The sequence below is a fragment of the Calypte anna genome, chromosome 2, assembly GCF_003957555.1.
Source record: "Calypte anna isolate BGI_N300 chromosome 2, bCalAnn1_v1.p, whole genome shotgun sequence".
Taxonomy (NCBI): Eukaryota; Metazoa; Chordata; class Aves; order Apodiformes; family Trochilidae; genus Calypte; species Calypte anna.
The window spans coordinates 41,408,128-41,426,542 of NC_044245.1; the positions used below are offsets into that span (position 1 = coordinate 41,408,128).

General features: G+C 40.8%; 1 protein-coding gene across 1 annotated transcript in view; it reads left to right on the forward strand.

Moving 5' to 3' along the window:
* The first annotated feature begins 3,875 nt into the window (after positions 1 to 3,875).
* The window catches only part of TGFBR2 (transforming growth factor beta receptor 2), a 58,029-nt gene continuing 43,489 nt past the window's right edge, over positions 3,876 to 18,415 (forward strand). The window contains exon 1 of the mRNA XM_030446370.1: positions 3,876 to 4,050. Within this exon, the coding sequence (XP_030302230.1) occupies positions 3,954 to 4,050 (97 nt within the window). The 5' untranslated portion in view covers positions 3,876 to 3,953. The remainder of the gene's footprint in view (positions 4,051 to 18,415) is intronic.

Consider the following 18,415-nt stretch of genomic DNA (forward strand, 5'->3'; position numbering starts at 1 on the left):
GCAGTGAAATCAAAGTGGTGTATGTTGCTCCCGTGTTCTGCTTTTATATGTAACATGAAGGGAACAACAAAACCAAGCAAAACTAATTGGCTGCTTCAAAACAAAAACCAATCTGTACAATAGAAAAAATGTCAAAATGGGATATGTCAACTTTTTGAAACAGATTTCCCGTTTTTCATTTGAAGGTAGTTGTGACAAAACTTAGTCATTGATGGTTTTATTTTGGTCAAAGTTGTGTCACTAAAGTTTTGGCAAGGCAATATCAGCATCCTGTTTTCCTGATTGCCTTCTTTCATTCCAAACAAAAACCACAGGCAGTAACTCCAATGTTTGTTAGTCAGTAAAAGCATCCTGTAGCTTACATGATATGATGTATACAGTTCAAATAACATTTTATTTATGATCCATGTCATCTAACATCAGACACCTAAAAAGTGTCTGGGTCATCAGATCATTTGGTTTTTAAAATATCTTGACTACTTTCCATCCTTTGATGACAAAGGAAATCCAGGTGACTGAATGGCTTGCTGTCACCATAAGGGCTGCTGTCCTCATCCAGCCTTGTTCTCCATCGTGTGGTCCTTGAAGCTGACCTGGGGCTAACCCACTACAGTCAAACAAAAAAGGATGGAAAGGGTCTAGGTTGTCTCAGCTATCTCCTGAACTTCACCCCAAGGCTAACTTTTAGACAGCTAAATAAGGTGAGAGATGTCTTCACCCTAAGTCACATATGTCAACTTTATGCAGGCATGAACACTACATAGTGTTGGTGCAGCTGTATAGGACTTACTTAATCCCAAGTCAGTGGTTTGTTGTGGGAGTCTTAAACAAAACAACACTGTAGCTAATAAACTAATGAAAATAATGGTTTTACTGGGCACATCAGCAATTTTTTGCTGTAGGTAGAACAATACCAGGTTAGAAGTGTCTGCTGCATACAGTGACACTACCTTTTTTAGTAACAACATATGTTCTGTGAAGGCTTGAAAGTGTTCTTCTTATGAGAATAAAGCTGTAGTTCACATGGGATTTTGACAGAAATGTGACACTGCAAGCTGAGAAATGTTTGGGATACTAAAGAGATATCATTTGTACTCAGTAGTTTTTGTGGACTCTTTGAAAAGGCTGCACCTAAGGCTGCAACAAGAAGCACTCAGGTTGAGGTACTAGCTCATTTGTGTTTTAAGTATCTCTTTAAGGCTCAGAAAGAAAACACAATGCTTTGGTGTTTTGCTTTTCTGAGTAGCAAACTGAAATTAGCTGACCCTTTCTTACCCTGTCAGGCTGGAGTTAATTATTTACAGCTTTAACCTGTGCCACTTCGATGAGGGTTCTTTCTTACCTCAAGAAGGCTGAGGTTAAATATTCACTTGCAAATAGGGAACTGGGAATTATGAACAAGGAAATGGAAAGAAATTACCAGCTTAGCCTTGTTTTATATATTTTGGTTGTCCAGGAAATCCTGATTAAGCTGCATTTGGGCCCTAACAAGGAAGCTTACAGTACTCAGAAAGGCAAGACGTGAGCTTTTGTTCATAAAACGGTCAGGGACTAATCTGGGAAAATGGTTTGATTTTACTTTTCCATCCATGTGAATTTTGGTGACAAAGTTACTCTTCCACTGAGCATATCCAGGAAGGATGTTTTCCTACCACCCTTCAAGGGCTATTTGAACACTGAAAATGCCTCTGTAGCACAATCCTGACTGCATGATGTGTCTGTGGGGAAAAAAATGATGCTATGAAAATATCAGACTTCTGAAGTCCACTTGTGGTAGACTGCTTGCTTACTGGGTAACAGGCACTATATCACTTCATGTGAGACAGAACACCTGCAATGAGAAACTGTGGCCAGAGGTGTGAGACTATTGAGAACCTGAGTAGAGCCTTTCCCAAATCCTCCATCTCCTGCAAGCCCCACTCCTACTCCAGATTCAGGGTGAGAGAGATTGGTCAGAAGGTGCCCATGTAGGAGAAGATCCATGGCACTTGTGTGAGGCAGACAGGATTGAATAGTAACATTAAATCTGTATTTAAGAGATTTTTTTTTTTTTAATTGGAAGTTAGTCACCAAAAACTAACAGGAGAGCTCAGTACACACAGCCAACTTTCTAAGCAGACAGCACCTCTTTGGCACCCGCAGCTTGACAGCTACAAGGAGAGAGAAGTGTACACAGCATACAGGATACACAGATGGGGGCTCAGAAATGCTTTCATTTAAGTGGATTACTGAAAAAACAGGCAGCTTTTAGCACAGAGCTGGTGCACAGGAACTGATAAGAACACTCCAGTCTGTGCTCAAAGGGGAGTTCAACATTTTTTTCTCACCTCTGGAAGGTGGCAACTGTGTCTGAGTGAATCTTGACTGTATTTAAAGGGACTGGTGGGAAGGGAACTGCTCTTGGGGTGTTTTCTGAGAATTTACACCCTAAACTGAGACTGCATGTGAAAATATGCATTTATGGAGTTTTTAAAAGAAAATATACATAAAATCACAATGAGATTTTTTTTTTAAATTTCTGTTATAGGCCAATTAAATGCATTATGCAAACATTTCCAAACTCATACAGAGTTTATCCGGGACATTCAGAGCATGATTACATATCCCCCTGAGGGCTTAGCCATTTTTCTGAAATACCTAGAGCTGTACCTCTAACCAAGGCTGGAACCAAGACAAATGCCAGTCACCGAAATTTAAACAGACACCTTCCAATTATGTCCATGTGCATCAGTTTAAATGCTCATGTGTTTAACTCAGAGAAGGAAGACTGAACAAAAACAAAAAAAAAAAAAAAAAGGAGGGGGGGGTGTCTCAGGACAAGTGCTGTCTATGCAGTGGCTCGGTTTATACAGGCAGAAAGCTCAAGCCTTATTCAACGTGTGACTATAATGGTTTTTAGATTCTCTTCCTGGGCCATACAACGATGGAATCCCTGCTGTGGTCCTAGTCCCTGAATCCTGTGTGCAATTTCTCTTTCCTGGAGAAGGCAAAATCTCTGGCAAAAGCTAAACCTGATTCTGAGTATGGAGATGAACTTCAGCTGTGTCACATCTGCAGCGTTTGGGGGCCGAGTTCCAGCCCCTTTGGAAGAAAAAAAAAAAAAAAAAAAAAAAAAAAAGAGGCAGGTGACAAGCTGTCACAGTGTCACAGTCAGCTTCAACATCTACAAGCTGAGTGCCCAGCTACTCTGCGTGAACGTTTGGTGTTACTACTCTGCCTTCAACATCCCCTGCCCCCTGCTTCAGTTCATCTGGGGGTTACATCCTCCTTTCAGCGACCAGTTCTGAGGAGGGGGCAACAGGCTGCAGCAGCATCGGTAAGGTTAGGGGTCCGGAAATAAGGAGGAGCTCCAGGAAGCCCCCGTGCCCCCCATGACAGGACTGTCTACTCTTGGGGAGCAAGTCCCGTTCGAGATGGCGGGTTCTCATCGACCCTGAGCAATCCAGACCGCCGCCCCGGAGCCCGGCAGCGGGGATGGGTGGCTGTGCTGAGCCCTCGCCAGGGAAAGGAGGCAGGAGCAGGGATCCAGGCTGCACGTCGGGGCTGGCCCCGGCGAGCTTGTGGTGGGAGAGCCAGACCTGAGAGGGGCTGGCCTCTGGTAGATGATTGACACCAAACTGGGTGAGGTTTCATGTAAAAAAAAAAAAAAAACTGAAAGAAAGAAAATGAGCGAGAGCAGGGGAGGGGGTGACTGTGGGAAGGGGGAGAAGGAACTACTGTAAGAGTAAGAAAGTCCTGCCCAGCTGTTTGCGAAGTTTTAAGATTTCCTGTTTCCCCTGCAGCGCCGAAGTGAAGTTCTCAGTGAGTCACCCGCGGTCCCGAGCAGCGGAGCCGCGCAGCCCGCGCCCCCGCCAGCCCCGCCGCCGCGGCCTCCCCCGCTGCCCGCCCGGTCCGGCCCGGCCGCCCCCCGCGCCCCTCCCGCCGCTCCCCGTCTATGTCGATCCGGCTCCGCGATGACTCTCCCTCTGCCGAGGAGCCTGCGGAGGCTGCTGCTGCTGCGCCTTTCCTTCTGGGTCCTCATGGGCAGCTCCGTCCCCGCTCTGATTCGGGGTAAGTGTGCGGCGGCCCCGCTCTCCCGCTTGACAGTTCCTGGGGCCGGAGGCAGGAGCGGGGCCGGAGGCAGGAGAGGGGAGAACGCGGTTGCTAAGAAAGTTTTGAGGCTGGAAACATTGCGGGAGGGGGAAGCGTGTTTGGCTCTTGTTGGTATTATTATTATTATTATTATTATTATTACTCTGCTGGAAAGTACACGGAGGGAAAAGGACTAGAAATCTGGGGAAAAAACAGACAAACAAACAAACCTGAAGTCCGTCTGTGGAGGGAAGAAGGAGGGAGAAGAGAGGATTTGAGAGGAAATGCAGCAGGGTCTGATCCGGCCAGGAGAACCCGGAGAGGGCAGTCCGGGAGCTGACTCCTGTCCTGGGGGGCAGCGGCTGCCCGGCCCTGCAGCTCCTGAGGCAGCTCCCGCACCTGGTACCGCTCCCCACTGTGTGCAGGAGTGCAGTGGGCCGGGCAGTGCCAGTAACGGGGAGAACCAGCCGGCAGCGGTACCGCGTCTCCCAGCCCCTTGGGTGCCTGCTGGCGGGTGCGGGACCGCTCCGACACCGCTGCATGCCATGGGTGGGGAGCAGCTTGTCCTGCACACCCACAAGGAGAGGAGCTGGAAGGTGCCAGGGATGCTACATGGCCTGTGCTTGGGCACAGAGCTGGCTTGCTTGTTGCGTGGCTCAGGAGTTGCTTGTCCAGAAGTAATTTTACATGCGTGTTTCTGCCTACAGAAGAATTAAGTGGTGATTGTGGGCAGCTGGACTGAGAAGAGCAGTCATCCCAGTAGCACGCAGAGTTCATGTTCTTTGATTCACTTTCAGTGACACTTTACATCCCTTATTCTATGCTTACGAAGACATCCTGAGATAGGTTTTTGACTCTGTGGTTTGCAGTGGTCTTCATAGGATAATTGGGAATGTGCCAAGAGCTTAAAGCGCTGCTGCTAAAACAATGTCCTTGCCCTGAGGAGCTTTTGATCTTAGTTCTACCAGTGCTAACCCACATATGTGAACACACATCTGTAACTGCAAAGCTAGGCCCTAAACCATGTTGCAGTGCAACTGGTGGACCTAGAAAGAGAACATCAGATTGCAACACAACTACAACTAAAACAGTTCTGAAGAACTAACTAGATTTCTGAGATGTCTTGCGAGGTTACATCTAGTTTTAGCCAGCAGGTAAGATTCTCATACACCTGACCTTCTATAAATTTCCTTTGTGCCCTGTGGTTCTCCCTTGTGGACCATTCATGGTCAATATTGATCTTAAAAGTGCTGCAAAACCATAACTTAAACTCTTGTATAGATACTGCCAATAGCTACGTACAGGACGAGTAACTTCACGCATCGTTAATAATCCTGTCAAACTCAACAGGTTTTACATACCTGCAGAGTTACTCATGGAACCTTAGGGCAGGTGAAAAAAATCCATAAGAATAAGACATAAATGGTGTCCCAGGGCTCTAAGTGATATTGTCTTAAATGTGAGGTGTGATGTTTTTATTAATATAGTATATTAATATAAATTCTCCTCAACTAGCGGTGGCTTTTATTTTGACCCTAGCCTCCCCACCCCTTTTTATTTTTCTTTTTTTTTTTTTTTTTGAGATTACAATGACAAAAAAGCTTTAAATGAAAAAGCTCCACTTCTGCCAATTTTGTGTTATTTCTTCTTACAATTTTTTCCTTTTTTCCCTTAACACCAGTATAGACAGTCAAACTATAGGTAGATTTTAAAAATGGACAGACCTTAAGAATTTCTAAAAAATTCTGAAATAATTCATCTCTCCTGTCATAGGTTCCGTAAGGAAAAATATAGAGAAATTGGTTACAGTTCAGCATTTTCAATACTGCTCCTAATCTTCACCGTACAATAACAAAAAATGAGTAGACCTGTTGTCAGATAGTCTATCCTATGGCTCCAAAAATTCTTTTTATAATCAATGATAAATTCTCTTGTTCTGTATAACAGGAAGAGCTGGTCAGAAAGCAGCAGTTCTGCAGAAGCAGAAAGTGTAAAGTTTGGATACTGGTTGTTATTTGGCATTGAAAGGAAAACTAGAGGAGCCAAATGTTTGGGGTAAAACAAAACAGAAAAAAAAGCTACTTTGTAATAATCAATAGCTCAGCAGTTCAGTGAAGATAAGGCAGGGCAGATACCAGTCTCAGGAGAGTTCTCAACCCAAGTATGCCAACTGACCCTCTGGCTCTTGTTGGTGAAGAGGTTAATAAAGCCTCAGCTAAAATTTCACTTTAACATTCTTCACAACAAAATATTAGACAGGAATAGCACATTCACATAAAGATGCTGAACAAAACTAAAAATTCATGGGCAGATCCAATTGGCATTATCTACTTTGAAGAAGGTGCCATCATGTCCTGCACTAGCCACAAGTAATTGAAATTCTTTAAAAGGAACAATGTGTAATTTTTTTCTTTTTTTTTTTTCTTTTTTTTTTCTTTTTTTATGATTGTGAATGCTATATTGTAAATTTAATTAATAAATGGCAGTGCAAACCAGCAGGTGTCCACATAAGACATCAATGGTTCTAAGTGAATAGGAATCTGTAATTTATTTTTGGGGTATCAAACTGAGATTTTTTTTGAATAATCTGTGTACTAATCGCTCGTTCCTGAACATTTGGAACACAATTTTTCCATTCAACCGAACCCTACTTGCACTATTGTCTCCTTATTTTTTAAAAGCTATATCAGTTAATTTTATAGTAACAACATCAAATTTAGAGCTTCAGATATTTCCAAGAGGGAAGTATGAGAACAAACATCTTTGTAACCTGGTGGAACAAGTTTGTAACATGATCGAATCTAAGATACATTCTTGTCCTACCCATTAAAACTGGCAAATTTCCAGTCTTTTTCAGGAGAAAAGTAGAAATGGAACAGAGATATTATTGCATTTTCTTCTGTTCATGGCTTATCATTGAATTCTGAGTCTTTGATACCTGCAACTTTGAAAATCACTTTTTTTTAAATTGCTCTTTTGATTTCCTTGGCATTAACATGCTTCTGTAATATTCAGGTGGTGAATTTCATGAAGGAATGGTTTCTATTAAAAAAAGATGAGCCAGAACTTAAGCTTCTGCAGATTGATATAGTTTCATTAGCATCAGTAGAGTTACATAGATTTATAGCACATAAGTTTCCTGAAACAGTTTCAAAAGTTATTTCAAAAAAGGGAAATGGAATAGTTCAGATTTTGTCATATTCATATTTTTCCACTTATATTTTATAAACACTTGCTGTTATATGACCTACATTTAGATGAACAGCATTGTTTCAAAATTAAATAATCCTTTCTGGGTTGAATTCACTGTAGTTTCATATAATTGTAGCTCATAACACTTGCAATTGTGACAAGGTTAATTCTGAACTTAGGAGCAAAGACAGTGTCACACTCTACTAGAAGGAAAGTTCCTCATAGTTTGTTTTTTCAGGTTTTCTGTTTGGTTTTGTTTGTTTGCTTGGTTGGTTTTCTGTGTGTGTTGGGTTGTTTTTTTGTTTGTTTGTTTGTTTGTTTGTTAGGTTGGTTTGTTTTGTTTGTTCATTTATTTGCTTTGTTTCAGTGCTAGGTTTTTAGAAACAAGTTGTTCTTTTGTGGGGGGGGGGGGGAAGAAAAATGTGTAGTGTCACTGTAGCACCAGTTCTTAGAGTTTCCCATGCTTATACTTCCTCTGCAGGATATTTTTAAGGTTGTAGTTTTGCATTTGTGGCACAGGAACTTCTTTTTTTATTATTAATGCTGTAAGTCTGTGCTACATGTACTTTGCTTGCATCCACTTTGTTACACTGTCACTCCTCAAAGTTCAGAAGAGCTGTGCCTCACAGTAGAGTAAGAACAAACAAAAACAAGTGGTTGGGCCCTATTTGTTTTTCCCTTGGATTTTGCATAACCAGATGTATTTGTATCTCCAAGGTACAAAACATCACTAGTGCAATGACAAATTTTGATCTGAAAGAGGTCAGGGCAGTCTCCACACTGCCTGGTATGGGCTACAGCTGAGTCTTGGTGGCAGAGTGAAAGTCAGGGCTTCCAGCCACTCTTGTGGTCGCATAATCTTGGATTGAGCAGGAGAGGGGGGAGTTGTTATGATCCTGACCTGCCCATGGTCCCTCTGGTGAGCAGAGGGATGGAAGGATGTCCTGACACAGGTAGGAGACCAGCGGTGTCTCCTTTACCACATAGGAGTCCTTTGACTTAAAGGAAATTACCAGGTAGGCACATCCCGAGGACATCATATAGTTTTTATTGCCAGAGCATTACAGACTCTATAATTGGACTAAGTTATCAACCAGTTCTGTGCAGATATTGGAGAGTACAAGTGTTCTCCAGCACAGAGTCACTGAGAGCCAGTCCTGTTATGAAATAGAAAGTTGGCCAAGTCTGATAAAATACTTGTGCTCTTTTTTTATGAACTATAATTCTGGAAGGGTAAAATAGACCAAAATGAATCACTTTGGTTTTGCTAGACTAGTTATAAGTTCTTTAGAAGTTTACCTTCACTGGCAGGTGGAAGTGATAAGTCTTATATTAAGAAACAGTGGGGAAACTTCTTACTACAGGGGATAGATTGCTTTTATAGCAAGGAGAGAGCATACACATTGAGGAAGGGCATTGTAGTTAAGGCAAATGCCACTGATTTGTATGCCTCTCAAAGCTATGAGTTGGTACTAAATATTTGCAAGATTTTCTCAGTGACTCAGCTAAGTCTTCAGCTTTCATAATGTGAAAAAATAAGCTTCAACTTTTCATAATATGTCTTCACTCTGGCATAAAGACAAAGCAGCAGCACTGACATTGGTTGAGTACAACCATTTATATCCTAATGCTGAAAGAAGAGATTTAGTTAGTGTACAGATGTTTAGGGTAAGATATGTAGAAGGAGCAAACCACTTCAAACACCATCCAGTGAAGAAAAACTCATCCAAATTAGTAGTTAGAATTACTAAGTCTCACCAGAAACTGTAAGTCTCTTTCCACAAGTGACAGAATGCCTTTATTCGTTTGTGTCCACTAAGTTATAGGGACTTAAGCAGAATTTAAATTAGAGTATTTATTTAGCCCTGCAATCTCTATGGATTCCTAGGGAGTAATGTTTGTTTGCTTGAATTGCTGGGAAGTTTAACAACTGCTTCAGATTTTAAGAAACTGTAGCACTAGCAGTGGCAGGAGAAATACTAGTTGCAGTTTGTACTTGGGGTTTTCTTGTTTGGTTGTTTTTTTGTTTTGTTTTTTGTTTTGTTTTGGGGGTTTTTTGTCTAAAGGTCCCGTTTCCTTACCCTTTCTCTTGCCCTGAATACCATTGTGGTTGTTAAAGCTGGAATTACCTGTCTTTTTTTTCATATGGGTTTCAAATCCTTTTCATCTCTGGGAAGATCATCTGGGGAAGGAATAATTTTCCTTTGCTCGAACAACTGGTATTTAGCAAGAACTTCCTGCTGGCATTCATCCCTGAGTTAATCTGGTTAGAATTAGAGCTGGTTGAGAGTTTTTGACACTGTTTTTTCATGGGAAAATGCTGATTTGTAAAAACTGAAACAATTTGTGGAAATGTACCAATTTCCATTAAAACCTTCATCAGGAAACCCTTTTTTTTTTTTTTTTTTTTTTTTTAAAGCCTGGTCCAGGATGTAATTTCTGCTATACAAAGAAACGGATAGCAAGAGAAATCATCATTAGTGAATAATTAGAATCATCACTGGCTGAAGATGAGAGAAAGGCAGGTCTGGCTCATGGAATGCACATCTGAATCTGGAGCTCCCCCTGTCCACTCTCCCCAGGATATTGGAGGCCTGTCCCTCATTTTGTATGCATGCACAAACACCCCCACAACCACCACTTCAAATGATTTTGGTTTCACTCTGGTGGTGAATATGAAAATGTACGAGGTGTTACAGCACTTTCTGGTGCAGGAAAGCCCATGTCCAGACATTGTTTCTTACATTGAGCTGTAGCCATCTGTTCATTTTCTTCTTGTTGGGTGGGAATGGCAGTGCTCTGAGTGACTGGTGTCTTATAATCTTGGTTTCATATCAAAATACCAAGCTGTATTAAGAAATTTCTGTCATGCAAAGGAACCACAATTTTTATTACTAACAGCCCTAATAGTCTGATTCCAGTTCTCCAGCCACCCAGAGTAGCATTTTGGCAAAAATGCCACTGAAATAGTAGATTTCAGGAACAGAGGAATCTGCTTCCTCAAACTTAAAGCATCCATCAGCTTACAACCCAGCAGATCGATTACTACAGTGACAGCTAGGTTTAAGATCTTGAACTAGAGATATTAGAAAGTTGTCTTCTGTTTCCTGCATACCTTCTGTTTGTATCTTCCCAGGGTTATGGTGGCTCTGTCACAGCTTAGAGACTTTCTTCTGTTAGAAAAGCAAGTGAATTTGAAAAGTACGTACTCAGAGTGCAAAAAGAAGGTTTTGCAGTCTTACTCCTCGGAGCAACATTTTCCAAGGAAAGACTCAAGTGTGGTGGTTCTTACATGCCTGGGGCACTTTAATGGGCCTCTTTAAAAAATAGCATTGTGCAAGTGGAACATATGCAGGGCCAGACTGTCAGCTGGCATAAATCAGCTTTACTTTGTTGAAGGCAAGGAACCTGCTCTGATTTATACCAGCTGAGAATCTGGCCACAGAATAAATAATAGGCAACTGTATGTTATGAGGCTGTAATTCCCCTGAGGGGTCTTTTGTGATATCAGGCTTACAGGAGCCAGAATGATCCAGTTCTCTTTCTTGGAGCGAGAGAATAATTTAACTGCAGTATTTTGAAGTCTTCAGAACTTTAGGAAGGAGAGATTTCTAGCAGTCAAGGGAAAGAAGATACTTCCAAACTTCTTGTAATGTGTCATTAAGGATTTTTGCCCAGGAAGAATCACAGGAGGAGAATTTGGGACAGTGGAAATTAATTGATTTGGAATAAGTAGTCGCCCCAAAAAAGAGATGTGTAACAGGGATGATTTCTCATCAAGATCAGGTCTTTCCTTCAAAACCACTCATGTACATTTCCCTAGCTGTGTGCAAACTGAAGCTCTCTCATCACTGAGAAGCTGCAAGTGCTGATGTAATTAATATGGAAGAAAAATGGAGAATGAGAACTAAGGGGCAAACTCCTTCTCAGAATGTGTATATGTGTTTAAATTTTGCTTAAAGTTCCACCCAGGAGGGTCATAAGTGAGCTGTTACTCATTTTATTGACTGAGAAAGAAAGGGAGCATCAGTAAGATTTTTCAAGAGTCAACCCATAGTTCTCCTAAGTCTAGATATTTTAGAAAAGAGAAGCAGACAAGCCACCCTCCAGTTTCTATCCTGCTATGGATTCTGCAGCCCAGAATGGGAATAAGTACATCACATGTATACGTAACTCATTGGCACAGTTGGGTGGTGCCTGGGGCTTTTTGGATAATAATGTGGTAATTTTGTAGATTTCATCTCACTAATATAAGTACATTTTTAATGTTGCTGTACAACAGGGTGAACTTTGAAACAGACCACAGATGATTCCTAATGAATTATTACCTCTAGTTATTTTCAGGGAAGGCAACAGAAACAGCTGTCCAAGATTCGTTCATATCTTGAGATGCTGATCTTGTCTGATCCTTGAAGTTTAATTAGTAGTTGAGATTCTATTGACAACTTAGTATATAAAGCTGTAGAAGAGCATTGGTTTTGATAACATGGCTGTAATGCTTAGGTAACAATTTAAGAAAAAGTCTTGGTGCTCAGAGAGCTCAAATTTCCCATAATTTTGACTGCTCCCCTATTTTTAGTGTTACCTAGCTGTCCTGACTAACTTCCACATGCTTTGTTTAGGAGCTCTGTGGCTGGAGCAAATCTGAAGTCATAGTTATATTAGAACTTAGCATACCTTGTATACTTATAGTGCTCCAGGAAAGTAGTGTGTGTGTGTATTTGAATAACTTCCACCTCTTTAAGTACATCTGTGGGGAAATATGGTAGATGTAACTACACTTTTTCACTTTCCAGGGTTGTTTTTTTTCCTCTATCTGTCTAGTTTCTTAAAATATCCCTTTATTAGATAGTCAGTATTCACTGTGTAGTTTCAGGCCAGTGCTAAAGGGAGGACTGAAGCTAAATTTTGGTTTTACTTCAACTCACTGTAAAGCTGCTAATTAACATGGAATAGCACTTCTCTGTTACTCTGAGCAAGACATTACATTAAAGAGACAGGAGAGTTGGTTTTGTTTGTGAGTTTTTTTACCTTTTACTCTAAAATGACCTGCATTATAAAAGCACACATAATTAAGGTTGCATTTTTTCTTTATGTTATCAGTTAGGGGTAAGATGGAAAGACAATAAAACCATGTGCAAGAGTTTAGCATCTGACCAGCATCAAGTTACTTCCTGAGTTCACATGGTAGATGGTTGCTTTCTGCTCTCAGGATGCACCCCCCTCATCTCTGTGGCTATATTAAAGCTTTCCTGTAACATGACTGGGTAGTGACTCCAGGGTGTTCCATTCTTGAGAAACACATAGAAAGAGTGCAGGAATGAATGAAGTAAATCTTTGTGTGCTTCACTAATGAGAAGAATTTCATGAGGTTTTGAGCAGCACGAATTTGTCAATCTATGATAAGGAACCCATGAAGATTTCAAGAGGAGAGCTGTCATCTGCAGGTGGTGGTTGAGCCTTTTTGCCCTTTGGCTGGTTCTGTCTGCAAGCATAGAGCAATTACCCCTTCTCATTTGTCTCCTGCCTATGGGGAGATCTATGATTCTGCAGTGACTGTGCTGTGGCAACCAGCCAGCTGCCCTGCTGTGTACCCTCTGCCTCCTCACAGTTCCCATTATTGATTTTCACAGTTGCATTGCCTTTTTTCATACAGCAGTTAGAGCCTTTGCCCAGAGAGTGGGAAGCCCATGGTCCTGCCACTCTTCAGGCTGAGAGCATCTAAACTCCATCAGTGATGGGCTTGGAGAGGAAGGATCATTGCTGGCTGAGGCTGGGCAGGTCTGTGGAGGTAGCAGTCTGCAGAGAAGGGATTGATGTGTTCACGGGTGGTCTCCCGAAGCATGTCAGAGGAGAAGAAAGCCTGTTCCCTGATGGATTTATTCATTATTCCAGCCCCTGCAGGGTGACTGATATTCTCTCCAGGGAGTTCGCAGCACAACAAAGACAGACTTTACATACAGAACTTTTTTTTCTTTTTTCTTTTTTAAACTGAAAACAACCATTTCTCATCCTTATGAAAAGATCAGAGAGGACCATGTAATAGTCATGACTTCATAAGCCTCTTTATTGAAGCTCTCACAAAGTAACTAGGTCAGCGATACGTGCTTCTGGGCTATTGAATTTCCCCTCTTCCCCTCAGTCTGTTCTGCCATTTCCTCACCCAACTTTACCACAAGGGAATGCCTGCAGTCAAAAATCTGGGAAGCTGATCCTTTTATTGCATTTGTAGTACTCTCATCTGGTATGTACAGTTCCAGACCATGAGGCATGCAAAGCCGTCACAGCCCAAGTTTGCATGTAAACAGTAATACCATATTGTTTGGTTGTAACTGTAATCTGCTCTCTCTTTGCCTCAAGATAAAAGGAACAGGAGGATTTTCCGCAGAAAAAGATTGGTGAACTAGTCTAGAAAAGGGAATACAATTAAAAAGTGTTTCTTCATCATCGTTTTTCCTTCTCCTTCCACTCCTTTCTCACTCACTCCTTACTTCTTGCATTTTATGCTTTTGCTTTGAAGTCTATGCCTGCCTGGGAGCTTTGCTGTTCCTACTCTTCCCTGAAGCCACACAAGTACCATGAATATTAGCACAAGAAGCTGCCTACAGCTTCCCATGTATACATGTTCCCTTGATTTGGCGTGTTTAAAGGAAGAAAGAAAAAAAAATTCAAATTAAATCACCAAAATATATAGGAATATAAGATTCAAAATGAGGGCCCACACATATCCCATGTAGTTTCTGAGTTTTTTCTAACTAGGAGCTTGACCCTAGCAGAAAGATTTCAGAGTGTGTGTATAAGGCATGAAGACTCCTTCTATATGTGTTGGAATAAGTTACTGTCTCGTTCTTTTACATGAGAGGAAGAGGCAGGACTTTTTGGTGACTTGTAACTGGGAACAGCGCTTGCATCTTGACCCATGGTTAAAGCAGTGAGCTGGGAAGTGAGAAGCCTGGGTTCAGTCTCTTGAGATCCAAATGCAGATCTCCAGCTTCCCACAGTTTCACCCACTGTATTTTTGATGCCACTGTTGAACTTCAATGCAGTTCCTTGTATTACAATTTCCACAGTTTTGACTAGTTCTGCCTAACATGTGCTTAAAAAAAAAAAAAAAAAAAAAAAAAAAAAAGCATTGTTGAGTTAATTACAGTTTCTATTGACAGAGACTTTATGGGAAATGAACAGAGATTGATTCAACATTGGTCTATTGTGACTGGGAAATTGAGGTTCAAAGACAGTAATAATGGCTGTTCTTTTTTCAGCAGAAATTCTGGATTAAAGCCCTCAGAGCATCCAGAAATTCTGGTCAGCCTCAATTACTCTGCCAAATTCAAGAAGATAACAATTAGCTTTTTTTTTCCTCCTGTTTTTTTCAGGTTTATAGGCTGTGTGCTGGGAGCTGCAAGGGAATGGTGAGGCACAAGGAAGCTTTGGTAGCTTGTATCAGTTTTTCAAGGCCTAACTCTTCCCTCAGTGGTGTATGTATCTATCAGTCACCATTCAGCAAACTTGCACTTTCCCTAACTTGGCTTTTTTTTTTTCTGGTGACTTGCAGCATGATCTGAAGTCAGGAATATATTGACCTTCTTGTGAGTGCAGGTGGGTAGCAAATGCTAGAGGCAAGCCACTAATTATTTGAAGTATCTTACCCTTAAAAGTTAATGACAAGGCACATTTACCACTATTGTAACCACATAGCACCTTTCCAAGCTGTTGTTTAGCGTGAGTAGTTAGACTGCCAATACCATCATCACTTTTCTCATTAAAAGGTGGATTTTAAGTTTCTATTTTGTATTTTGAAACAGAGGTGTTTGAGCTTTGAGCAGAGCAGTAATTTCCACTTGATTGTCCTTAGGCCTGCAGTGGGTTAGGAAGGAGGTGGTACTGTTTGCTTAGGGAACCACACTGACTTTTTAGCATTTTCAGATAAGGGTTTAATGTAAATGATTGTCTGCCTTTTGAAAATGACTGGTTGTTGTGGTTTTGAACATATGAAGAACAAAATAATTAGGAATAGTACCTACAGCTGCTATTCCCTGTCTGGATACAAATTTGGGCAGATATGCAGGCAGTTTGCCATGCCTTATTAAGGTACTACACATCACATAAACACCAGTAGCTGGGAGAATTTGCCTCAAGGCAAGTGTGAGGTAGTGCAACCTAGTTAAATCTGCTCTGACAGAATGCTAAACTGTGGGTAAGAGAGTTCATGTGGAAGTTCACCACAGTTAGTTGCTGGAGAATAAGGTGTTCAGCTGTGCTAACGAGATTTTAGACTCTGCGGGGGGATGAGATTCTGAAAGGTGAACAAGTGTCCATTCCAACAAATGAAATCCATAGGTGAACTAAATCACTGCAGAAACAAGGTGTGCATTTTTAACAAAAGGGATAATTATTAGAATTCTGCCAAGGGATGTGATGGACTTCCCAATGCAAATCTAAATCGAGGGCTTGCTTGTTAGACATATATCCAGAAGTTAGGGCTTTGCAATGCTAGTGGAGTGGAATGATTTCACGAGCAGAAGGCCAGACTGGAAATATTATCTTAGCTGTTCCTGACACAGAGGTTCTGTAACCTACAAATCTGTGATGCAGGAGGTTACCACGACCAGGCTGGTATCACTGATGTCCATATCAGAATTAGGAATAGCATCTCCAGATTCAGCATACAGTTAAGATGCTCTGCTCGCTACCCCTGTGCAAGGATATTTCAAATATGCCTAAATCATAAAATTTTGCATCCAAGGAATTAAAAATGTCTCCGTTCCCATGGAGCAATTTCCACTGGTATAGCCTTCGTTATTACTGCATTTAGAAAGTTTGGAATTGTAGTTTGTGAGAACTACAACATAAGAGAGGGTTTTACATGAGTGGTTTTTTTGTGAAAAATGCCTGAGTGACATATTTTAGAGAATAAGCTGCTCATGTCACTGGACAGCAGAAATGGTAACAAAGCATGCAACTGCCTCCTGATCCTTAAAGGGATGCTGAGTGGTTCAGCTACTATGGTCAGGTTATGCAGAGTATCCTCAGTGCCTGTTGTTGAAATAGTATTTGCATGACATAATTATTAATCCACTTGGCATTTGACAAAAAATGAACAAGGTATTTCGTAGAAGCTCTTAGAAATCTTGCAGACTTATAGCATTGCTACAGCTGAATGAGTGCTCTCCAGATGAAGGATGATGTTCTATGATCAATACCCAGAAACATTCAGTGACTCTAAACTGTTAAACATCAGATAGTATAATCTGACATTGCAGCACTCTGAAATCACAGATTAATGTCTGCTGAAGATCTTATCCTACTAATTTTAACTAATACATGTGACAGTAAACATCTTCTATCCTGCTCTAGCAGATTGAGGAGTCTGATGCTGTTGCCAGACATGAACTCCACCATTTAAAAGTTGATAAAGTGTCATCATATTTTGCTTTAATAGTTCTCAGTTGTTATAAAAAAATTTTGAAGTAATTGGATGAAATTTTTGATACTCAGATGAAAATTAAAAGGCAGGGAGAGGTTTGTGTTTACGCTGCTGCTTGATGTGCTTGGTCTTGTGTTTCTGTCTTATCTCTTCCCAGCTTTTTCACTGAAACAATTCAGTTACCTCAACAGAAGTAATTGTTTTCTAGACACTTAAATCAGTTTCTTTTTTTCAGAAAATTTTCTAAGAAAGTTTGTTAGTGTATATCCTGTCTTGGAGTGCTGCTTAAGCATTGTGGTCTTGCGAATGTCTTAAGATACAGCTTTAGAACATGAACTAGTGGGTTAATGGAAACAATGACCATATCGAGAATAATCAGAGGGGAAAACCCTACAAATACAACTCCATGTGTACATTTCACATTGGGAGTTTATTTACAATTTTATTCTGCCTCATCATAAACAAAGGGGAAGTGTCTGCAGTCCCTCACACATCTTCAGGCAGGTAGACTAAACATTTTAGATTGGCAAATTCCTTCTACTGAGCTGCCTCTGGTGCAGGAGTGTCCTCACCTTACACTGTAATGCCAGCCTTGCTGTGGGCTGCCTGATACAAGCAGTGAGTAATGTTGTAGTAGTGTATGGAGTGAGAATTGTTGCATTCCTATGTGCAGATTTTTCAGTGCCCAGGGCTAACTTTTTTAATATAGAGGCTTACTTGCTGGACCATGCACACATGCAGAAGAAACTGTCCTTAAAATACTCTGAAAGAATTCTTTGCACACAGAGTTTAGAAAAAATAGCAATGATAAGGATCTTTCAATAAACTTTCAGGGGATGTATTTATGGGTGAAAAAACCTATTAATTTCAGAATGGTTAAGTTTCACCCATGGCTTTTATTTTCCTTTAAGCCCAGTAAGATTTCAGCCTCAAACAAAAATTAAGGAGCTGATTGCTCTTTCTCTTATTTCAGCAGGATAGCATTGCCAGCTACTGATTCACAGTCTGAAAGGGAACTGGAGGAAGTAATTTGCAAACATATTTAAAATAACAGCTAATACCTGGGGGATATGTTAGCAAATTTGCCCTTGGCAGATGAAGGAGATATTACTTTGTTGGTAGATAATTCACTACTAGGAAACTTGATAACTCTGTAACAGCATGCCACATCAGTAGGATTTCTGCAACAGAAGTCATCAAAAGAAAGTTTTCCTAAAGTTGAATGTCATTAGAAATGTGTAATTTCCTGCGTGTGCCCTTTTCTCAATACTCAGTATATAATTCCCATTAATGGTGATGGAAGTTGGATGCATCTATCAAGAGAACTTATCCCTAGTGTATTAAAGCCTTTCACTCTGCTTCTTTGCATGTAACTTGACAGAGACAAATATAGCCATCCTAGCTACTGAATTTGAGAAGGATGTGTATTTTTTCCCCAAATCCATTCAAAGTGAATCTGCTCCCAAGGGATTACGTTTGAATCTTAACTTTCCTCTGATTTACTGTTTTAGCTGAGCTGATGGATTATGAAAGAGAGTAATTTCTTTTTCATACTGTTTTTCTGAATCTGTCATTCAAAGCTTGTTGTGGGGACAGAATGTTTCATATATATTATTTTCCTGGAGGAAAATGGTTCCTTACAGTAAAAAGAAGCTCTGAACAGAGCTTCCGCATAAACATGTTTGCCCATCAGTGACTGACAGAGAAGCCTCTGTGTGTGTAAAG